The sequence below is a fragment of the Leptinotarsa decemlineata genome, unplaced genomic scaffold (assembly GCF_025532065.1).
Source record: "Leptinotarsa decemlineata unplaced genomic scaffold, Ldec_3_MD MMD2_tig00026361_RagTag_RagTag, whole genome shotgun sequence".
Taxonomy (NCBI): Eukaryota; Metazoa; Arthropoda; class Insecta; order Coleoptera; family Chrysomelidae; genus Leptinotarsa; species Leptinotarsa decemlineata.
Window position 1 is genome coordinate 768,686 of NW_027412704.1, and position 25,115 is coordinate 793,800.

At 35.6% G+C, this 25,115-nt stretch overlaps 1 protein-coding gene across 4 annotated transcripts in view; it reads right to left on the reverse strand.

The window, feature by feature from the left end:
- Positions 1–3,046: 3,046 nt before the first annotated feature.
- The window catches only part of LOC111516747 (protein mini spindles-like), a 28,193-nt gene continuing 6,124 nt past the window's right edge, over positions 3,047–25,115 (reverse strand). For 2 of the 4 annotated variants that reach the window (XM_074185055.1, XM_074185054.1), the window contains 23 exons: positions 20,601–20,758; positions 17,695–17,918; positions 15,616–15,810; positions 14,675–14,855; positions 14,340–14,591; positions 13,871–14,063; positions 13,271–13,669; positions 12,988–13,208; positions 11,837–12,217; positions 11,600–11,779; positions 10,584–10,909; positions 10,004–10,251; positions 9,215–9,452; positions 8,329–8,503; positions 8,118–8,272; positions 7,410–7,645; positions 6,930–7,124; positions 6,707–6,866; positions 5,044–5,220; positions 4,797–4,984; positions 4,400–4,736; positions 3,777–4,062; positions 3,047–3,644 (listed from right to left, as the gene is read on the reverse strand). In XM_074185055.1, coding sequence (XP_074041156.1) covers positions 3,469–3,644; positions 3,777–4,062; positions 4,400–4,736; positions 4,797–4,984; positions 5,044–5,220; positions 6,707–6,866; positions 6,930–7,124; positions 7,410–7,645; positions 8,118–8,272; positions 8,329–8,503; positions 9,215–9,452; positions 10,004–10,251; positions 10,584–10,909; positions 11,600–11,779; positions 11,837–12,217; positions 12,988–13,208; positions 13,271–13,669; positions 13,871–14,063; positions 14,340–14,591; positions 14,675–14,855; positions 15,616–15,810; positions 17,695–17,918; positions 20,601–20,758 — 5,281 coding nt within the window. In that variant the 3' untranslated portion in view covers positions 3,047–3,468. Of the gene's footprint in view, positions 3,645–3,776; positions 4,063–4,399; positions 4,737–4,796; positions 4,985–5,043; positions 5,221–6,706; positions 6,867–6,929; positions 7,125–7,409; positions 7,646–8,117; positions 8,273–8,328; positions 8,504–9,214; positions 9,453–10,003; positions 10,252–10,583; positions 10,910–11,599; positions 11,780–11,836; positions 12,218–12,987; positions 13,209–13,270; positions 13,670–13,870; positions 14,064–14,339; positions 14,592–14,674; positions 14,856–15,615; positions 15,811–17,694; positions 17,919–20,600; positions 20,759–23,221; positions 23,886–23,930; positions 24,240–25,115 lie in introns of those variants that run through there. The other 2 variants (XM_074185053.1, XM_074185052.1) reach the window with 2 other exon arrangements.

Sequence of the window (25,115 nt, forward strand, 5' to 3'; positions counted from 1 at the left end):
GTAGTTTTTTTTTCCCGAACACGACTGCAGGTTTTTTTTACTACAAACATCGTTTTGTCGAGTTTTCACCGAATTTCATAATTATTTTCCATTTATTTTGTTGAAATGTACTTTTCTGAAAATAAAATAAAAGGTTCTTAGTAGGAGAAGTAATAGAAATGAGGAAATCTTCAATAGATAACTGTTTCTCAATCTAAGTGAAAAAATAGGAAGGGATATAAAATTTGCTTACTGTCTAAGAGATGGCAGAGCGTACACATTGAAAAGTAAGAACACAAAATGAACATCTACTTTGACTATCGACTAATAGATGGCGCAGTGAAAACTTTAATTTTCAAAAAATCAGTACGATGCTGAAAACTAAGAACATATAAGTGGTAACTTCGACTACTGTTTGACAGATGGCGATACATTAGATTCCAAAAAGTAAAAACACTAAATTAGTGATTACCTTTAGCTATTGTTTAAGCGATGGCGCAATACACAGAAAATAGTCTTCAACTTTGGTTAGCGATCAATAGATGGCGCTGCATTGCATTCGAAAAAGAATATTTATTCTTCAAGCTGATTTTTTAAATCGATGAATACTGTAGATCAATACATAATATGAAATAATAGAGTGATTCTATAGGAAGGTTTATAATAGAGAAACACTGATAACTTTAGAGGTTTCTAATTTGATGTAAGCAAACAAATTTTTTGCGCATACATTGCAAACGCTGGCTGAACCGTACGAGAAGCAACGTACCACTACTAATATGTACTACAGCATTATACAACTTGGAAATAAAGTCTACTGTCAGCGGCAGTAAAATCACACCAACTGAATTTCTCACTGTCGGCGGCAGTAAAAGCATTCCAAGTGAATTTTTCAATGTTGGCGGCAGTAAAAGTTTCCCCAAAATAAAGCACAGCAGTAAAAGCTCCCGCAAAACAAAGCTTTTACTGCCGGTGGCAGTAAAAGCTCCTTCTAAACAAAGCACACCAAAGGAGCTTTTACTGCCACCGGCAGTAAAAGCTCCCGCAAAACAAAGCACACCTAAGGAGCTTTTACTGGCGTCGGCAGTAAAAGCTCCTTCAAAACAATGCACAACAAATGAGCTTTTCCTAACGGTGGCAGTAAAAGCATATCAAGTGAACTTCTACTGTAAGTTGCAGTAAAAGCACACCAAGAGAATGTTTTACTGCCCGAGTCACCAAAAGCACACCAAGGGAATTTTTTAAATGTATATAATGCATTATATAATAGAAAAACGCTGATAACTTCAGAGGTTTCTAATTTGATGTAAACAAACACATTTTAAAGCAACGTATTAGTACCAATATGTACTACAGTATCATACAACTTGGAAATAAAGTCTACTGTCGGCGGCAGTAAAAGCACACTAACTGAATTTCTCACTATCGGCGGCAGTAAAAGCATTCCAAGTGAATTTTTCAATGTCGGCGGCAGTAAAAGCTTCCCCAAAACAAAGCACAACATTTAGCAGTAAAAGCTCCCGCAAAACAAAGCACATCAAAGGAGCTTTTACTGCCGTCGGCAGTAAAAGCTCCCGCAAAATAAAGCACACTAAAGGAGCTTTTACTGCGGTCGGCAGTAAAAGCTCCTTGGAAACAAAGCACATCGAAGGAGCTTTTACTGCCACAGGCAGTTAAAACTCCTTCAAAACAATGATCTAAATGATCTGATGTAAAGGTGACAAGTGTACTTCAAACAGTTCACAAACGCCGTCCAACTTTTTTTCGTTCTAAATTAAATCTACCGCAGGGAGAATGCCTGAAATCAAAATTTCGCGATTCAGTGAATAAATCTTTCATTTTTCATCTTTTCTTCGAAATTTTTACTGCCGACGGCAGTAAAAGCTCCCTCGGTGTGCTTTGTTTTGCGGGAGCTTTTACTGCCACCGGCAGTAAAAGCTCCTTTGGTGTGCTTTATTTAGAAGGAGCTTTTACTGCCGGCGGCAGTAAAAGCTCCTTTGGTGTGCTTTGTTTAGAAGGAGCTTTTACTGCCGGCGGCAGTAAAAGTTTATTTGGTGTGCTTTGTTTTGCGGGAGCTTTTACTGCTGAAGGCTGTGCTTTGTTTTGGGGAAGCTTTTACTGCCGCCGAAATTACAAAATTCACTTGGAATGCTTTTACTGCCGCCGACAGTGAAAAATTCAGTTGGTGTGCTTTCACTGCCGCGGACAGTAGACTTTATTTCCAAGTTGTATAATGCTGTAGTACATATTAGTTATTGTACGTTGCTTTAAACTATCTCGTAGGGTTCAGCCAGCGTTTGTAACCTAATTTGGAATCTAATGTATCGCCATCTTTCAAACAGTAGTGGAAGTTACCAGTTAACTATGTTCTTATTTTTCAGCATCGTACGGAATTTTTTGAAAATTAAAAAGTTTTCAATGCGTCATCTATTAGTCGATAGTCAAACTAGATGTTCATTTTGTGTTCTTACTTTTCAATGTGTACGCTCTGCCATCTCTTAGACAGTAGGCGAAGTTTACATCCCTTTCTATTTTTCAATTGGATTGAGAAATAGTTATCTATTGAAGATTTTCTCATTTCAATTCGTTCTGTTTGAAGGTGATTGACAATGTTTCATGATGAATTTCACTAGTTCGGACTTCCATTGTCTACTATATAAAATGATTTAAAATCCCTGAAACAACCAAAAAAGAATTAAAAATTAATAGCTGAAAATAACAACTATATTAAGCAAAAATAGAACAATTGTTCTATTTTTACTTGTATTTTATTTCACTATTATTTCATTTCATGTTTATTTTGGTTAATATAATTGTTATTTTCAGCCATTCATTTTCAATTCTTTTTTTTTTGGTTGTTTCAGGGATTTCAAATCATTTTATATAGTAGACAATGGAAGAACGAACTAGTCGAAATCAATTCGTTCTCCTCTTTAGAACTTTTTTTTTTCAGAAAAGTACATTTCAACAAAATAAGTGAAAAAAATTATGAAATTCGGTGAAAACTCGACAAAACGATGTTTGTAGTAAAAAAAACCCTTCAGTCGTGTTCGTGAAAAAAAACTACTCATTTACTATTATTTTTATTGTTATTATCGCCAGTACATAGTTAGAGGAAATCAATTTCCAAATCAGTCAAATACTTATGAACAGCACAGTACATAAAGTAAAACCTCAAAGAATGGAATATGAAAGAGCTGGAAATGTTAAAAAAATTACTTTTCGAACCATCACTATGAAATAAAGTTAAAAAAGTATGTGATCTTAAAATCTAATGATAAAAAAAGGGTACATCAAAAGTATAAATAAAAAACTTAATACAAAGGCAGAATGGGAATTATGACGAAGACGACGCCTACAAGAAGAAACTCTAAACTATGTCATGCAAATTTAAAAATATATACACAATTTATCACATATCGATCTGGGAAATAAGTTACTGAGTTAACGATTATTCCGTTTCAGAGTATACTGTGTATGCGCGCGGCCTCAAACAGAAGAAGATCGCTCGCTATGGTAGCTTAAGAGAGAAGGCATCTTCTTGTTGACATTTTCAATAATTTCCATCCACATTTCCAGCCTCTCGTTCCAATACTCGGGCCCTTTCAGATCCACATCGGGAACGGAGTTTTCGACGGTTTCTTGAGATTTATCGCTGACTTTTTCTGTGAAAAAATGATTCTGTTAAAATCTGTTTCAAACGACAACCCTCAGAAGTCTTGTGCGGGCCGAGGATCAACGAGATCTCACCTTTCGACACAAGTCCGATACAGTAAACCGGTGATTGTTGTACCTACCGACTATAGTTGCTTGCGCAGTCTTCCTGGAGTCTTCGATCTCTTTCAGTCCGTTCTTGATGTAGTCTTTGAAAAATTTGCTAGAATTCGCTAGAAACGGCTCAATATCGGCTTCTGGATGCTGCTGCATGAAGTCGTACAATAAATTCAACCCCGTTTTCGTCTCGTCCTTACTGCCGATCTTCTGAAATATTTCCGTCAACATTTTGTGGTTTTCTCTGGAGAGCGACCTACGCTGTGGTTCCGGTTTCACAATCGTATTTTGGATATCGGTGATTTTCAAACTCTGAAAGAAAGAGAGATATGAGTTTGCTGCTCTAGAAAATATAATTTTATTAAAAAACCGTACAATTGAAGTGAAGATTGTAACTACATAAGACTGTATACACAGTAATTTAGCAATAATCATGACATAGACTGTCAAAAGCATTCAAAAATACTTTGTAGTTCTTCACACTTTGTTAAATATGTTTTTGTGAATTGGATTTGCCGTTAAATAAATAAATAAACTATCCTGGGGTTATTGTCTATAAATCTCATAGTTTTCCAATAACCTCCACACTCCATTATACTGTGCAACCCATTATCAATACCCCGGCTTCAAATTATCAGTCAAAACTCACCTTCAGCACCCTCAAAATATACGACTCAACCTCCGACTCGCTAGTGTTCGGTATCTTGCCCAAGTGAAGCATTATGGTGCCCCCCTTGATCTTAGCGCTCGAATGGATGATAGTTTTGACTGTCCTCAAGGGGGTATCCGATTCTTTAGTCTTCCACCACGACGAAGGGAACTTCTTAAGAAAGTAGTGCACCTCCAAGAGCACCGAATCGTAATCGATGTCGTCGCCCCACTGCGGCATCAGCTTGATCACCCTCCACAGGCATTTCATGACCAGATCGACGTGTCTCGGGGAACTGTCGAGCGTTATGCATTCGTTGATGAGTTTCACCAACGCGCTGAAACGTAAATGAAATACTAGTCGATACAAGCGGAGATGACTACGAGTTTTTTCTTACCATATCATATTCGTATGATCGGACCTCTCTATCACCTTCACGCAATGCAGGTTGATGACTCTCACGTAGGCCTCTCCATTGGGAACGTTGTTCAGTTTTCCTTCCACTAGCACGCAAATCATCTGGTGCATCAAGTCTCTGATGACGGGCACCGACACTTGCGTTCCAAGCAATTTGTTACTGTAAAACTGAAAGGAGAAGCAAGTCACGAAAACGAAATGAAATTTTCGATCGACAGTTTACTCACAGCGTCTATAACCGTGAGGAGATTCCTGTACAATTTGGCAACAGTGGTATCCAGAGTGGGGTCCTGGTTGTGGAGGCATTTGAACTGCGTAATGACGGCCGTCATGAGGTCGTTTTCGTATTCGATCATGAGATTTCCCTTCAGCTGTGGCATCAACTCGTGCAACTGTGTCATCGCCTGGAAAAAACAAAATCATTTATTACAAAGCGAGCCTACATTTCGACAGTGGCGAGTCTAAAAGAAACATACAGAGATCTACACATATCAAGTATACAGTGCTTTTTTTTATTATTACTCTTTATTAGCAAATAATGCTCTTCACAGTACAGTCAGTCACTTATAAAATACAAAACAATAATATATATATATATATATATATATATATATATATATATATATATATATATATATATATATATATATATATATATATATACATATTTTACAATTTTGCCTTATCTATTATTTTACAATATTGCCCATCCAAATTTATTTTTGCAATGTGTCCTTTTGTAGTAATCAGTAAACTCAACAACATTATTTTATTTTAACAAGCTATATAGTATGCTCTTTGGTGTAGGTCCATCATCGTTATTCATAATATTATTGTGTTTACTTATTTCTACCCTCTCATAGGCATCTAGTTGCCTGTTGTTATTAACTTGTCTAACTAATCTTAAAGAACTGAAGTCTTTGGAATGGTTTTGTTGCAAAATATGATGGGCGACTGCTGATTTTTCAGGTCTTCCATATTTTAAGTGTGCTGTGTTCCTTATATCTTACTTTAATAGATCTTTTTGTCTGTCCATAATATTTTGCATCGCAGTCCTTACATTCAATTTCGTAAATTCCACACTTTTCCGAATTCTCGACTTTGTCTTTTGGACTTCCCAAAAGGCTCTGTAGTGTATGACTTGTTTTAAAAACCACCTTCATACCTAGTTCCTTGAAAATCTTTCCGAATATACGAGGAACTTTGGAGAATCTATGAGTGCATAGTACGCCATCTTTGCAGTGCTGAACACCAATTCTTTATAAATCACCCCAACTGCATAACAGCCAGAGGAGACTTTTCTAGTGAGTTGCTCACGTGATCCACAAATTTCAAATTCTGGTCAATGAACACTCCTAGAAATTTAGTGTTATTTTTAGATTCCAGTGATCTGTCTTCAAAAAAAAGTTCGTTGATTGAGCATCCAAATGACAATAAATTTGCTTTAGTTAAGTTAAAAGATAAAATGTTTGAATCACACTAATCTTTAACTTTTGTCAAGTCAGCAGAGATTATTTTGTGAAACTCACAAGTGTTTTCATTATTCCAAAGTATGGTAGTGCCATCTGCAAATAAGGTTAACTTCCCAGAAATATTAAGCTTGATGAGGTCATTAATATATAATAAGAAAAGAATGGGACCTAACACAGAACCTTGTGGAACTCCAGAATCAATTTCTCTTTTTTTTTTTTCAAGTTGAGTTGTTTTGACCATTTGTGTCCATCCCATCAAGTAGGAATCCAACCATTTGTGAGTTACACCTCTGCATCCATAACGTTGGAGCTTTCTCAGCAGTATTTTGTGGTCAACGCAATCAAATGCCTTTGACAGGTCACAAAATACTGCGGCAGTCTCAAAGGGTGGCAAACTCGCAAAACGTTATCGACTTACCATCAAAGCGATGGACATATTAGGCGAGGTCATCTGCTTGATCAGCCTCTCTATGGTGGGATCGCTCTTCTTCGGACTCGGAAGCTTGTTGACGTTCAGCAAGCTCATTCTTGTGAGTGCTGAGCTCAGTTTGACAGGCTGAAACGCCTCTGAATGTACCCTGAAACAAAAAAAAAAAAATTCAAGAGAGAGTAACTGGGGACCGCAGTCAAAATTCTCTTACGCTGCCCTGGCTTCCTCGATCGTAGGTACTTTTATTTCCTCATACAAGAAACTGAGGTCGAACGTCCTCAACTGTGGCTTGGTGACTTTCAGTTGTTGTTGTATGCTGTCCAGCTCTTTCATGAATTCGGGGTCTAACCGGAACGGTCCGTCGATTTCCTTCTTGGGGGGTTCCTGAATTATCTGAGGTGGCAGGCTGAAATAAAGTGTATAAATAGTTGTGGTAACATGTCGAAGGAGTCGCAATCAAAATATCAACTCTGTATAACCCAAGTAAGCGAAAGTCTGCTCAGGTTTTTCTTAGAGAAACATATTGAAATCGAGCAACATTCGCGTTTTGAAATAAGACCCGACGAAATCAAAGATATTGCACTTCTCAAGGAGTTCAAGAAGGCAGCAGCGGTTTTGTAAACTACTATAGTGCCACTTGACGAGTATTAGCTGATAAATACTGCATCTAACGAATAATAATTATAATTACTTGACTGGCGGCAAACTTTCCTCCTCCATATCATCGTCCTGTTCGAAGTTGTTGTTAACGCCGTTGCTCACGAAGGTATTTTCTTCCATGGCTCTATTGGGTGGGGTATTTTCCTTCTGGGGCGATAGTGCTGTCGTCACTACGGTGGCATTCAAGTCCGGTCTGGGAGGGGCAAAAGTTTTTCTGCTCGACCTTTTTATTCTCTCCTCGAGGAGGGACATGTCTTTCTCGGATATCTGAAAAGCGTTTTCACTGTTGAATATGTGAAGTTCAGAATTTGATGCAAATGGAAATGTTATTTAAAACCCTCGCATGACTGCCTAAGAAAGGCTACAATGAGGTGTTCCACAAAAAATCGCTCAAAAACTTCATTATTAAATATTTGTAAGAGTAGAAATACAAAGATTAGAAAGACGAAGATGAATAGAAAAACGAAGAAGAAGAATAGAAAGACGAAGAAAAATTCGACAGACGAAGAAGATGAATAAAAAGAAGAAAAAGAAGAATGTATGTGAATAGGTTAAATAGAAACTATACCTCTCAATTTGAGGTTTTCTAGTTTAATGATGGCCCTCAATTTACAATAAATGATTATATTCATCATTTATGTTTACAAAAACATGAAAAGTTTGCGTTGTTAATAAAAAAGTTGTTTATTTTAATGAAACTTTATATCGATTTCTGTAGAACTAACAAAATGGTACTTACATTACCAACCAGTCTGTATACTTTTTCTCCCACGATGTTAAACGCTTGAACACAACAATTCAAAGCAGCATTTCTCACTGAGTTGTCTCTGTCAGAAATTTGTTTCGCTATTTCTTTTAAACAAGCCGCGGGAGTGGGCAAACAAATGGTTATACCTGAAATTGAATATTTCTCTGATATACGTCCTTTCCAATAAATATGTAGGACATACCATAATCCTCAATTATACCCCCCATAACTTCCAAGCATTCGGCTCTTTGTCTAGCATTTTTTGACTTCAGTCCTTCCATTATATAAGTGAATAGCTTGCTAACAGGAAATAATCTAGTTATTTGTGTTAACAAAGCTTTCACCCCATTACGAACCGTATCTTTAGGATCTCCAATCTGAAAATAAATTATCACAATTATACCCAAAACCAAATGAAAGGAGAAAAATTAATTTCAATAATTGCACAGACTTTTCATTTACATTTTCTACTACAAAAGGAAGAAAAGTATGTATTACAAAATGCGAATGAAGCTTCTTCTATCAGTAGTTCAAATGTACTACAACTGTATTTTTGATCAAAAGGCAATCATAACTCTTCTTTTACTTGAAAATTTGTTTGAACACTTTATCTGCGGAAGGCATAAAACGAGTTAACCTTCTTTTATCAGTAGTTCAAATGTACTACAACTGTATCTTAGTTCAAAAGGCAGTCTTTCTTTAACTGAAAAAATGTTTTGAACACTTTAATTGCAAGAGACATAGAAATATTGTTGAACAAAATACGAATAACTTATATATGTTAGTAGTTCAAATGAACTACATCTGTATCTTCAACACAAAAGAAATCATACGATTTTCTTTATAATTGCAAATTCGTTTCAACACTTCAATGAAAGATGTGGCACAAAATACGAATGAAACTTCTTCTATCAGTAGTTCAAATGCATTACAACTGTATCTTCGATCAAAAGACAATCATAGAAGCAATAGCGTCCTCATCAGTAAGAATAAAATATTTTGGAGAGTTAACGCGATACACACTTTTTATTTTCATTTTAAAAATAAAGGTCATTCGTACATATACCATTTTCACAGCTACCTCTTACCTTGTTTACCAAATAGGGTATGAACGACGACGCTTCATTCTCCACCAAACGGTATTTGGTATCGATGAGCATATTGAAAACAAACTGAAGATATTCAAGGCCTTTGAGCAGCACCGAAGGATTGGTATCGAAAAACCTCAAAGTCAACCATTTCAAAATAAGATCTAGATTTGAAATGAGTGCTTGGCCATTGTCTGCCAGGTCATCGTTCAAGGCTTCTATAGCCTTTATGTGATACCTAAAACAAATAAATATTGGTTCTCAAATATGAATGAGGTCTTGTTGAAAATATCTTCATATTAGACCAGTAAAAAGCGAAAACTATTTAGCGAAATTTTGTTTCACACAAAAGTTCAGAAGTAATAGGATTTTTGGGAAAGAGAGATCTTTCTTTGTTTGAAAATTTGTTTGAACACATCAACTACAGAAAGCATAAAAAATGGTTGTACAAAATAAGAACAGAGCTTCTACCAGTAGTTCAAATGTATCACAACTGTATCTTTGTTTAAAAGGCAAGAATGAGTTTTTTTTTTTAAAACTTGTTTGAACACTTCAACTACAAAAGGCATAAAAACAGTTGCACAAAATATGAACGAATCTCTTCATCAGTAGTTGCAATAAAAATACATTGTACAAAATATGAATAAAGCTTTTACTGTATCTTTGGTAAGTTATTTTACTCAGCAATCAATTTGACAACTTCAACTCATTTCAACCAACGTTCTATGTAATATTGTGGATGTATAGACATTATAAACTTCGATACATAGCACAGTGATATCAACTTACTTGAAATCTGAATGAAACATGTTAAACATGAGAGTCTTATTGACATTAGCCGTGGCCATCTGATCTTTCAGCAAATCGACAAATTCCTCCCTAGGTTGAGTAAAATTCCATTTTAGCACCTTCAGCTTCGACTCATCAATGGTTCTCTGCTGTTTTAAATTACTCACGACCAATAATGGCGAAGTGTCAATATCTTCATCCTTCTTTCGACCGGCGGTCGGAGGAGCAGATTTGGATGAGACGGCCCCCTAAAAAATTTAGATATAAATCCCATGTACTCATTAGGTATGATACATCTTTTGTACATCGGTGAAAAAATTGATTTTAATTTCAAGTTTGACCATTAACAAGCATATCAAACACAATTTGACGCAAAACAGAACCTTGTGGCACCCCACATGGACTAAAATGACGGCATTTAGGTAATTGTGCATTGTCACAAAGTGCAAGCTTGTGGATACTGGAAAGCGAGTCAAATTCAACTTTCAAGCTTTGATTACATACCCTGGGAGAGGTCAAACTAAATAAAAAGCTTGTAAAGAGTCAATTATTTGAAAAAAATCCCTAATATTATTATTACCTTAGGTTTGACGGCGTTTTTCGTGTTGGCCACAGGTTTTGTTCCTCTGACAGCTTTCTCAGCTCCGTCCGATGTCTGTTTCTTGGGAGCCGGTCTCGCCGGCAAGTTGGGCCGTACTTTCTCCAAGGCTGCCACGATGCCGTTCTTCGAAGCCGGTTTCAACTTTTCCGTCTGCTTCAACATGCTTTCGTAACCCAAGTGTATCATTATACCCAAGATCGCTTCCTGGGCGTTCTTCCTTACGTCGGCATTCCTGTCTTCCAGATTGCTGTAAAGGTGAGGTACGCACAACAGCAGTTCTTCTTTCGGTATTGATTTAGGAGTAACTGTCGAAGTGGAAATATGCTTTATTGTCCGAATATTCACACCTCGTTGATAACATTTTGTCACAAATAAATCAACAATTCAAACGAAGGTATATAAACTTTTAGAGCCAGATATGTCAAAGCTATTTTCTGTTGTTGGCTTTGGTCTGGTGGTTTTTATGCTCAACGTTTTGTCTACAAGTGCGTTAGACATTTATTTATCTACCGCAGTTATAGAGAAAACGTCAGGCACGAAATATCAAGTATAAAAACCTTCAGAGCACTGCTAACAAATTCAGTAACTAAAATATTAGCCACAATTATTTGGCAAGATAATTGCACACACAGACACTTGTTTACCACACACCTATAATTGGCTCTAAGAAAAAAAAAAGTATTGATACATTTTTTGAAGAGAATTTTATGATCTACAATTTTTATTTGAGATTATTTTATGATAAAACTTACCGTTTTACTGAAAATCGCGAAAAACCAATTCTTTTTGAGATTTTTGACCTTTGACCTCGAATAAATTTTTTTCCAGGCATCGCAATCATTCGGAATTTTAAAATCTTATTTTAAACTATGTTTTGAACAATTACACGCGTTTGCAGCTTGTTGTAAATTCATGTATCTTCCAATGTCTAGATTGACCGGATTATTGTATCGATGGTCGATTATTTGGTATTCCAATTTGTTGAGAATACTCACTTTTAGGAAGGTGTTCTGCAAGCCAGTTCCACAACTCGATCCTAAGTGACGGGGACCCCGATTTTAATGCATCGGCTATCATCTCGCCTTCGAAAAACTCCTTGTAACCACACTGCTCGACGAAGGAGTTGATTGTTTGAATAGAGGAAGCCCGGACGGCAGCTTTGCTATCTCCCAAGCCTAAAACGCAACGCTTAAATCATCACACAACATACAAAACACAGCCTTACACGATACCTTGCAAAATTCCCGGGAAGAATACCCGAACATACTGCCTACAAGGGGGCCCCATCGCCTTCGCTATGGACTCGCAGAGGTTCTGAGCCGACTGAGCGATCTTCACGTTACTGTCCGTGAGCCGAGTGGCCAGCTGTTGAGGCAGATCCCCCAGATTGGGTTTGATGAACTTGGCCTCCTGGATGATAGAAGCGATCTTGGTCAGAGACTCGTTGCGTACTTTCCAATTTTTGTCTGATAGCTCGTTTATGAGAGTTTCTGTTATTTGACCGCTGATGTCCACTCTGGGGATGAGGTCTTGGATGTTCACTGGAGCGGGGTCAGTATCCTCGTCATCTTCAACGACGTCTAAACTGTCTGAACTGGCAGATTTCACAACGCCTGATATAGAGGAACAAAATTGCATATAATTATTTCAAAGGTTGATTAAAATAATATCGATGTATTCAGAATATTTCTCTGAGTAGTGAATTCAAAGTAAAAATAAGGTCAAGTTCAAAAAATCAATTAACAAATAATACGAAATACAATAAAGAATAAAAGCATTCATTATGAAAAAATGTAAAAGTAATTAATATCAAAATAACATAATTCCCCATAGTTTTAGTTTTCACATTCGCAAAATAATTCACTAGAAACGTTTTTATTGAACATGCTTTTCAAGAACCACTTTTATATTTGATTTTTTTTTTAAACGAGATCAACTTCTTTAAGATAAGTAATATACTACAGTTCAACTGATATTGAACTAAACGAAAAGGAAATATCTTCATATGTTTTTTGCATAAAATGCTTTGTAAATATTCGAATTTTGATAATAATAATGTCTTGGAGGACATGTCCGCCAATGACAAGCCCTTGGAGGACGTCATTGGCGGATATTTTCAATTTGGAGACGCAGATTCTTCTTCTCATTTTTCAAGTAATGGCATGAGCTACTGGCGCTATCTAGTCAGGAGGTTCACCGGTTGTTCCCCACTTGAGGAAAAATTAAAAATCCAGTCTGTACGACGTTCATCAACAAGAATTTGACAGGCTGTGGGTCCCTCTTCGCCCCCCAATTAAGTAACATATATATGGAACATTCCGAAGAGTCTTTTGTTGAAATTTACTGTAACTGCCGAATTTTGGATTAGTCATAATATACAAACCTCTGGTAGGAATTGGAGGCTTCTGCCCCTCATATTTGTCACATTCTGCATTGATCTGATCTCGCAAAGCAGGCTTTTCATTCTCGAAGAAAACGTTCAGCGTGGCCCCCATGTAAAGATACATCGTCCCCAGAAGAGAAATTGTGGTCTGCCTGACGGCAGGATTCGTCGATGACAGACCCTTTTTGCTATTCTCGATGAGACCCTTCACGTTTATATTACTGAAAACAAACGAGAAACAGTTGAAGAAACTACATTTTATGAGAATCAGTGTGTCGCTTACGAAAATCCAAACTCCTTGATCGAAACATTGAGCCAACCCAGCGCTTCCTGCTGAACCTTGGGGCTCCTTTGGCCAAAGGCGAAATCCAGCACTAAATCGGACACCAGCCCGAGAGTAGTCGCTTCTGCTATTGCGGTGAGAGTTTCAGCTACTGCAGTACCGTTCTTGGCGTCGGAGAATTTTTCTGCGATTTCCGTTACGCAACAGTTCGCTGTGGTTATCGTGAATTTGCAGTTCTCCGCCAAATACTTGACTACTTCCAGTTTGGCTTTGAGCACTTGGAAGTTCGTGTCTTTCAGGCCGGGTTTCTTGGCTAGAAATTTGACGAGGGCTTGGGTCGGGACAGATTTGGAGTCTAGGGTCTGTATTTCTGTCATGATCTGTTCGGAAGCGGCGAGTCTACGAAAGAATGGAAATCATGAACCAAGTGAGGCTATCATAAGTTGAGTTTAAACTTTGAAAAATATATTTCTAAGTATATATGCAAAAGACTAATGTCTGATGATACAAATACACCTCTTCTTACAATAATTGTATCAGATATACAAAAAAATTCAAAATGTTGAGGTTCTTGCATCAATCAAATGTTTCTGAACTCACCTAGTCTTCCAATTCGAATTAGAAATATCACCAACTATTTCTGCACTCAACATTCCTGCTACAATTTCGTCAACCTCCTCATCCGTCAGTTCCTTTTCGATGTTTTGAGAAGCAGATTTCGCCAAACCTTTTGGACCTTTGGATCTGACGACGGTGGCCGAACCGGAAGATATCTCCGTTTTTTTCTTAGTCGCTGTGAAAAAATTTGATAAGAGTCGACAGGAAATAATTAATCGATATCAAATAGAAATATTTTTCAATAGAAAATATTCTCAAATTTGTTTTAAACACACACAAATACACACACACCCACATTTACCACATACCACGCCCCACATGTGCGTCACACAAACACGCCATACACACATCATAAAACAAACACACACATACATGTGTAGATACAAAAGTATATAATAAAACATTTCCTTTCTTTCCAATTACTCAACTCGCAGGAAAAAAGGTATCTTACCAACTGGTTTTTTGGCTGGGGCTTTGTTTGGGCCTTTGGGAGCCTCGATTTTTGCAGGGGCAGTGGCAGCCCTCTCTTTCTTCACCCCAGAAACTTTAACGAGGATCACAGCCTTATCACAGTTCTCCTTGATCTTGGCCATTTTCAAATTATCTTTTTCTAATTCGACCAAGAAGGGTGCTATGGCCTTTTCTCCAACCAGTTTCATGAGGGTTCCCAAAGCTTCTGCAGCCGATTCTCTGACAGCTGGATCTGGAATATCATTAAATAAAATGATTTGAAGAAGCCCAGAAAAATCATATGCCAATCAAACCAAAAAAAAATTAACAACTGACCTGACTCGTTGATGGTTTTGATAAGAGGAGTGCAAATAGCTTTCAGTAATTTCTTATTCACTGCTGTGGGTAATGTCCTACAAAAAGCTCTTGCCAAGAAGGAACAAGTTTCAGTTTTCACGGAGGGATTTTTGTTGTTCAGTGCTTCGGTCACGTCTTCCAGGATCGCTTCGAAGTTTGTCTGCAATATTTCAAGGATAATTACACTTTTCTCTCAACTCACACTGTCAGCAAAGTTTGCACCATCAGGAGATGATTGTTGTTCATAATTTTAAAGCCTCGTTTACATACTTGTAGGTTCCCAAAAGCATCAACAAGTCTAATGTTATATACTCTCAATGATTTTCATTGAATTTCCTTGATCCCATGGCTGTCTTTTAGAGCACACACACTAGATCTGATTATGTTCTATGTCATCCTTTGAACGTGTTTTTATGTATCGTTCAGGTTGCCCAACATACTTTTTTTTATCATAATTTTCGCAAAAATGTTAAAATTTTAGACTCATAAATTTTTTTCATCTTTTCTTTCCAGCTTTTAGTGTACCACAAGTTCTAGAACTAATTCGAATTTGAATTTACCAAAAAAAGATCAAATCGGTATCTAATACAAAAAATGTTCTAGACTATAGTGTTTCTAAAAACTTGATAAAAAATCTCCTATTATTGGAAAATTTATTTGTTTGCAAGTTTGCAATGATGTTCGAATAATCTAAAATTGGAATAGTCTAAAATATCTTCAATAACTCTGGCTATATTTTTCAATCACAGGCCATATTTCTCGTTTGAGGTTTTGTAAATTCTTACGTGAAACATTTCCCAATATTGCTTTCATATTATATAATCATTCCTGATGATGGCAAAGACGAAACGCTCATTAAATATCTTCACAGTTCTGGTCTGATGGATCAATTTTACCTTGTATTCCAATTCATTGCTTACCGTAAGATAAACGGCGTCAATCGCATCTCTGAGGGCGGTCACGACGTTTTGTTTCTTCTCCTTGAACTTCTCCAGTATGACGGGAATACAGAATCCGGCATATGTTTGGAATTTCTTTTTCAAGCCGCTGGCTAGACCAGCAATGCATCGACCCGCTAAGGCTACACATACGACGTTGCTGTCTTTTTGAATCACCTTTAAATCAATAAAGCATTGATAGAGTAAAGTAAAAATTTAATTTTTGAAAAATTGAACCAAAATGGCATCAGAAGTATAGTTATCCGGTTCCAAAATTATTTATTTGAAATGAAACAAAATACACTCAAGAGAAAATTCAAATCCAAGATGACGTTTCATATTGTGTACCTCAAGGATCTACTATTAGGCCTATCCTTTTTGTCATTTATGTATTAACCCTTTATTTGGCACAAAAACTGATTACAGTTGGTTAGAATATAACATTTTATGACTTAAGCTACCACAATCCATGACTAAAGCTAAATCAAAAGTTTGAAATTAACAAAATAATTAAACATAGAAACAGTACTAACTGAAAAAAAAGTCACTTCAACACATGAAGCTTCAAAGTAGTTTTAAAAGAAGATATATCACATTCTGAATAGATTTAGGTCATTCACTGAAGATAAGCCTGCTAAAAATATTGTGTTTTATGAGTATACGTTCAACATCTGTGGCATATGAAACTTATTTCTGTTTGTTATTCAATATTTGTGAAAAAGATAAATGTATATTATTTCATTGGGAAGATATATAAATACAATATATTAACCAACTGTCAAATTGGCTTTCAGAAGGCAAAAATGATGCATTCTTTTCCTTTCTTGAACATGTCTACACACATCTCAACAATGGTGAGATCGTAGCTGCAGTATTCTGCGATTTCTCCAAAGCTTTTGATTGTGTAAATCATGAACTTCTTTTGCAAAAGTTGAACTACTATGGCTTTAGAGGAGTGTGTAATGACTGGTTCAGGTCTTACTCAAGTAATAGAAAACAGTTAGTAAGATCAAACGAAAAACTGTCACACACTAAGGATATCTTATGGGGCGTTCCACAAGGATCAGTACTGGGCCCGATTCTTTTCCTTATTTATGTAAATGACCTTGTTACTCTCACAACTGATTCCATCCACAACAAAAATGTATATCATTCCCTGATTGAGTCCCACCTGAGATATGGTGTTGCCTTTTGGGGATTTTGCAGTCAACAACTTTTTCATTCAGACCATTATTTTTGAGAGAAAAAATTCTCACTGTTACTTGTATTTTCATACTTGAAACTGTTTGCCTAGTTTACAAAAAACATAATATGGTTGGAACTCTGGAACATACAAATTACATAGCCCGGCAAGTAACTGACAATAAAATACATCTTCCTGTTCCAAAAACAAGCCAGACAAAGTGTTCTTTAATTTATGAAAGTAAAAAGCTGTATAATCACATACCTTACGAAACTACGAAGGATAAAAGCTATAAAAAGTTCAGAAATTTTGGTAAAGATGCCCTTGCAACTGAAGCTTACTATAATCTTGATGAATATTACAATGGAACTTTGCTGTGATTTAATATAGGTGTTTTTTTGTTGTTTAAAGTGACACCTGTACTTTAAATTATATTTTATACTGGGATATTCCTCATTTTTATCCATGACATGTGAACTATGTTCAAATTGTGTATATTTGCTATTTACATTTTTTGAAAGAGACTATACAAACTATTTTCTCTACAAACTCTGTTAAATTTTATTTTCTATTCTTATATTTTATCTATTAGATATGTGAACTTAGTTTTGCTGAAATTGTGTTTCTGGGTATTTGTGTTTTTGAATTGTTTCTTTTCTTTTATTCTTTGAAGTGCTATACATACCAGATTTTTCAATAAGCTTTGTCAATAAGATTGTATTTTCTTGGACAATAAAGTACATGTCTATCTATCTATGGTGGTGCTAGCCCCATCATTTCATATATTTTCTATAATTTCAATTTCAAAGCTAAGTTTGCGTGTTGGACGATTTTCTGCCATCGAAAAAATGGATCAAAGATGTAGACACTGTACTAACCTTTTTCAGTGCTCTGACCGTATCTCCGTAATCACCATTTTCTAATTTGGGCACCTTAACCAGATTCTCCAAGACTTCCAACACCTCTTTCCTCTCTTGCCATTTTTTTGCTTCGATCTTCTCGTGGAAGTCTTTGGGAAGCTTCGACAGTATTTCAACAGGATCAGCCAGCTCGTAGGGATCGATGTCTTGCGGTGCTTCGACTTCATCACATTCTTCTTCACCTACATTCGGAAATCAAGTTTACGCATACATTTCAAATCTTGAGGCTCGTGAGAAGATATTAGGTATGCAACATTTCGAAGAAAAAATATACACTTGGGTTTTCTGTAGCGGTACTACTACAATTCGACATTCTTATCCTCCTTTTTTAAGAAATTTTGCAATATAGATGAAAACAGATAGGAAGTACAAACTGAAGTAAATTCATTATGCAAGTTACGCAATACAAATTAACTTTCTAAAGCATTTGACTGTTGCAGAAGCTTCTTTATTATAGTTTGGGGGATACCTTGAGAATGACTATTATGTTCAGATTTAGAAAATAGGGAGAAATTATTCAGAAATTAAAAAAAAAAAACATTTACTGCCCAATCAGGCACAATACCCATTTACAGGACAGCTTTTTACAAAGTATACATGTAACTACTGTGAATAAGAACTAAATTAAATAATTCAATAATTGGTATAAAGTGTTCAATCATAATAACAAAAAAAAAACAATCATTGGAAAGAAAACAGAATAACATGTATGAATAGAGAGGAATAAATTTTCATAAACATCAGAAAGTGGAATGAATATCTTCCATTTCCCTTTCGAAAACTCCAATGTGTGTTGAAAATAGATCAGTTTTTTCGCATATTCGATTGTATTTCTTGGAGTAGGTAAATAAAAACAGAGTGATCTCCCGCTGTTTCAAACGGGGTATGTTGAAGTTCAGTTGAGATAATAACTCTGGGCAATTCGTCATTCGAAAAGGATGTCACGACGATTGGAGTGCCTCAAGGTTCTGCTTTGGGACCAGTCTCATTCTTCCTTTGAATAGCTGACTGAATCATCAATTAGAGGCACGTCTACCCTTTTTGTATCTGATGCAACTTCATCAAGGTGTTATGAAGAGTCAAAGCAAATATCCCAAATAATTTCAAAAGATCCAGCAATTCTGGCTGAATAGTGAAGCCAATATAAAGAAAACGAATATATTACCCATTGAATGTGAAATGGAAGAGAGGGTTATAATTAAAAATGGCACAGTTGAAATTCTTGACTCAACTAGACTAGATAAAAAAAAACTTCGGTGACTCCATGTCTCAAAAATATTGCAGGTGGTTGCTTTGCTTTAAAAGTTGTGGCACAAGAATTGAGACTAGGGCCAGTCAAAAATGTCTATTTTGCGCTAGTGCAATTGGTGCTAAGATAGAGACTTCATTTTTGGGGTTAGTGCTGTGTTAATCTAGTCTTTTTGTAGTACAAAAAAGTACAGTAACTTAACTTAGTGGTGCAAGATATTTGGACTCCTGCTTTCCACTATTTTTGAAACATAAGTGTCTTCTCCTTTCTCTTTAGTATTTATGCTGGGCACTGTCTAGTCCACAAAAACAACCCTTTTGAAAAAAACTGTATCTACGACAACATAAAACTGTAGTCATTTTCTGTCATTCAACTCTTTCATTTTGAAACCTAAATGGTGTTTAAATACATTAAAAAAAAAAGCTTTTGACTGTGTCAATCACAGCATATTGCTTCGAAAACTCATAAGATATGGTTTTAGGGACAACAGTCATATTTAGATTCCTACCTTTCTGACAGAAAACAATTTGTAAGAACGTCATCTAACTCAGACGTGGGAGAGATAAATTGTGGAGTACCTCAAGGCTCTGTTTTAGGTCCTATACTGTTTCTGTTATACATCAATGATTTGACTAACATATCGATTACAGGAAGCTTTACCTTATTTGCTGACGACACCATATTAGTGTGGCATGACAAAGACAAAAACAGATTGCATAACAAAATGTGCCAAGACATGAAAAAAGTGAAGAATTGGTTTGACTCGAATCTTCTATCATTGAATACTAACAAAACAAATATATTAGCATTCAAGTGTAATATACCTGATATCCCCCTAGACAATAACACAATAAAAAATAACTCCACTTTGAAATTTTTGGGAATTTGTTTGAAAATTTAAAATTCTCTCCGCATATTGCACACATCAACAAAAAATTGGCATCAGGATGTTTCGCACTGAGAAACATCTCAAAGGAACTGGGGTTTGCTGCAGCGAAAGTAGTGTATTACGCCTTAATAGACTCTCATCTAAGGTATGGTATACCCTTTTGTGGTGTTTGCAGTAAACAACTTATGCAGTCGGTTTCTGTCTTGCATAAAAGGGCTATCAGGTACTTATGTAAAGCGAAATGGCGGGATTCATGTAACCCCTTTTTCGAGAACATAGAATCCTTACCATTATTTCAATATTTATATTGGAAACCGTGTCAATTATACATAAAAATAGGGAGAACTATGAATCTACAGCTACAGCCACACAAGGCGGTCAAATGAACTGAGTCTACCAATTCCAAAAACATGTTTGGTTCAAAACTCAACACCTTTCATCATTTTTGATGATGCCCTGTAATTTAGAATGTGATGAAACTGTGATTGTACTGTGTGTGAAACATATATTTTTATTCGTTGTCCAAGTTCTTGTCAAGTAACCTCTGCATATGTATGTATATATAGTTTATATTTTATTTTAATCATTTATATTTTATACACTTATACTTCATGTTTATATTGATATTTATTTATGACATTGTGTTTGTAACAAGAATTTATTCTTAAACAATAAAAATATTATCAAGCAATCAATCAAAAAACCACAGAATATGCTTTTACTCACCTCCAGCGTCTACAACTTCGGCAGCCTTTTCCGCTTGTTTCACTTGCTGAGACCTGATGTATCTTGTAGGCGAAGCCTTCTGTCCCTCTATTTTACTGAATTCCGCTTCTAATTCGGTTATCTGTAACGGTTGCAAGCTGGCGGCTTGCAGCTGAGGCCTGAAACCACAAACCGTAAAGAACCTCCTTTACAATTTATTGAATGATTTTGCATAACCCTAGCTTGCAAAAATATAAAAAAAAGAGTAGGATAACTCGGGAACCAGTGTCTACAATAGAAGGTGCTGAATTTTTAATATATTCAATGGAAATGCAGTGAGGACTGAGCTGAAGCAGAAGTACCCCAAGGTTCAATCCTGGGACCCATACTCTTTCTTGTACTGTACAAATGATATGGTCACTGTAACTATTTATGGTAGTTCCATTATTTATTTTCAGGCAATACCACACTATTGTGGAACAATAAAAATCAACCAGTTTTACGTAAAAACATCTATAATAGCCTCACTTAAATTGAGCAACAGTATGTTGTAGAGCTTTAATGGTTGATCAAATAAGATACGAGTAGAATCAGGTTCAAGTACAGCCTACCAAAAGAAAGTTCAATAATCTCTGTAACCCGTTGCATAAAAAAAAGCCACTGCAGATAGAAAATGACCCGAATACTCAAAATATTTTGTTTTCAACTCGTAATAAAATATTGAACCCGGTAAGTATTGTAAACCTGCCCACACCAGGTGTGGCCAATCACAAGATTTTGTTCGAGCACCCTGTAAGTGTTTTGTATTTATATGAAGCATTTATTACTTTCGACTCTCAAGAAACAGTATAAACATAATTTTCTAATTGAATATGAAGGATTTCACACAATTGAAGCATATAAAAGAGAATCTCATGATCTGGTCTCATCTGAGAATTGTATTGCAGAATCGTTTAACAAGTATTTTATTGATAGCGTACAAGAAATTGTGAACACTATTGATCAATCTGATTCACTTCATGAGAACAATGTTATATCGGTTAACAGCTCCTTCGAGAAATTCAAAGTGTTGGAGTTAGCAGATCTGTCTAAATTGATCAACGGAGTGGAAATGAAATACAGCAGTGAGATACTTAATTGTAAACTCATTAAAAAAATGTTTGGTGTTATAGGACATGCATTGTTGCATTTTATAAATACTACTTTGAGCACTGGCAGATTTCCGAAGAAGCTCAAGACCAGTGCCAATTCAGAAAGTCCCGAACACAAATAAATCCTGGGAATTTAGATCAATCAACACTTTGCCTTGTATTGAAAAAATATTAGAACTCGGACTTTATAATCAACTCATTGAATATTTAGAAAATAATGATATTTTGCTAAAATATCAGTCAGGTTTCAGAAAATACTATTCATGTGAGTTTGCATTACAAGTCACAACATCAAAATGGAAAGAATCAATAGATTTGAGACATTATATTATAGCCGTATTTTTAGATCTTAAAAGAGCCTTTGAGACAATTGATCGCCACATATTACTAAATAAACTGCAAAGTATTGGTATCAGGGAAACTGTTTTGTTATGGCTGACTGATTATTTATCACAACGCAAACAGGTAACCAAAATAAAGGATTCTGTGTCATCATCTCGCGATGTCATTTTCGGGGTACCTCAGGGGAGTGTTTTGGGACCTATATTATTTTTAATCTACCTGAATGATATAGATACCATCCATGGTTGTGATTTCATGAACCTTTTTGCAGACAACACTCTATCAATTTCAGGAGATAATATAGAAACAGTAGCTGATCAAATGAATAATGAACTAAGAAATGTTTTCAAGTACGTGAATCGCAATAAACTAAAACTCAACACCTCCAAAACAAAATATATGATCTTATCAACTGGTTATATATATATATATATATATATATATATATATATATATATATATATATATATATATATATATATATATATATATATATATATATATGAATGAGGATTATTTTACAAGTGAATAGGTATTCTAGTATATCAAACATGTTAAGTACATTGCAGTAGGTGTCTGTTTCCCAGAGACTGTACGAGTTAGCAATGATATTAATTTTCAAACTAACACATGGCTTATTTTGAAGAATTCTGTATATATAAATCTCAAATCCATAATCACTTAACAAGAGCGAGTGGCTCCCAAAAATTCCACCTTCCTCGAACTAATTTGACTAGTACGATGAAGTCTTTATTTTGTAAAGGTTTTAATGAGTATAACAAACTCCCACTTTCGTTGAAAGATTCAGTAAATGTTTTCCAATTCAAAAACACTCATGAACTATATAAAATATCATACTTGATTTTCATTTTTCCGTTTGGTAATATATTTATTATGTATATCCTCATCTTGAAACCATTCTGGAATCATTGAAAAATGGTTTCTATTATTTTTTTTTCTTCTATCATATTATCATTTGTTATTTATGTCATTTATTTATATATTTTTAAAATAATGAATTTACATTAGGATGTCCTAAAAAAATCAATAAATATTATTATTATTATTATTAAATATTTCCAACTGTCCAAGACAGAAATACCTCAACGAGTTACAAGAATTATTAGCTGAATTTATGTTCAATCATACCTCAGAGCAGCTCCAACCCACCGATACATCTCCACAATCATCTGTTTAGTTTCATCTCGCACAGCCTTATCTCTATCGGCCAGCAGTACACTGATCTTTTTCAGCAGGGGTTTCACACTGATTATTTTAGACCCAAACTCCCTTAGAGCTACGGTACAAGCATTAACGCACGCCGTTACGATTTTGGGGTTCTTCAAATCCATCCCTTTCATCAGCTCCTCTTGGACCGCTTCGTATTTCTCTATTTCAATGTACATCAGAATAACTTGTAGGGCTAGTTCTTTAGTTTTAGTCCTCGGAGCCGCTACACACTTGGCTACTATGCCCGACATTACTTCCGACACGGTTTTGCCAGCGTTTGCGTAGTTCTCCACGTAGGCCAAGGTAGCCTCCAGACCCTTTTCTTGGCCCATCGCATTGCTATCAATTACAAACTTCCTCACCAATCCCAAATACTTTCCGAATTCCGGAGACTTCTCGTCGTCAATTTGTCGAAATAGTTTTGTAACTTCTTCGTAGCCGTTAACTCTGGCTTTCCACAGCTTGTGAACGCAGCGCTCATCAATGGGCAATTTCTTGAACTCTTCGTCTTCCATTATGTCTAGGACAAGTACTTACTTGAGAATAACGAGACGTTTAATTAGGAATAATTCATTGCCATACCCTAAAAGGTATAGCTTTGGGGCTCACCGACATACTTTGCACTTACCATATAAATAACTAGATCACGTTACTCTCTTTCAGTCTCGATTGAAACTTGACAAGAAGTATAAAATAGCTACAAAAAAAACATACACAAAAAATTTCAAAAAGATGAGTTTGAATAGTTTCTTCCAAGGCGAAAATTGTCAACTTATACTAAACATGAACAACTTTTTGTCAGCTGGTTTTGTTTGTAGGATTATTTAAATTTCAAAAGAAAACCAGATTATGCTTCAGATTTCTAACATTTTTTTTTTTTACTTAACGGATTTGAACTAAATATTAGTCGATTTACATTGACAACTACTCATAACCGATTGAAATGATTAACTGGGGGTCTGATTGGTCCGATGGACCGGTCCTTAGAAAGAGCGAGACAACATTGAGGATGTCATACTAGAAAGAGATGGGAGTTTTTTGACCAACAATTATAGACGTAGAAGGGACAGCTCCATTTTCATTAATCAATTTTGAACTGCACGCACATATGCGATTCGTGACCTCACTAACTGTTGTCAGTAGATCCTGTACATTTCATTATCATTTATTTTTTGAAATATTGTTGAATTCCCCAACGTTCTCATAATATACTGAGATCTTATTCGTACATGATGTAAAAATAATTATTTTTATACTCATTTTTCCCTGGAACTGAAGCTTTGGTAATTCAACACCAGATAGCGCCGTTTCAACCAATCATATATATGTTCATCTAGATGTTACATCTAAATGTTACATGAAAGTTAATACGAAATTATGATTTCCCACGTCAAAAAAACCCCGGGTACCGAATTTCGTGAAACTAACTCATTTTTTGCAAGAGTTATTTTCAAAAAGCGAACAAAAAAATTCAATTTCAACACCCCGTATCTCCGAAACGAAGCATTTTTGGACACAAGTTCATATAGAATTTTTTTCTTAAAATTGTCTCAGGAATATGTCACTTGAATATTTTAACGTAGGTACTTATTTTACACCCTGTATATACATACCTCATCAGTGGTGTTAGGCAAGACCACGAATGCATTGCTTGGCAAAACTTTCGAATCTTTCGAGAACACTCTCCAGTCTCCAGAATAAAAATGCTGCATATTGCGTTATGATAACCCGATCTACTGTCGTTGTAGAGAAACTAAATATTTCGAATATATAAGTCGATAAAAAAAGTAAATAAATCAATGTTTTTAGAATG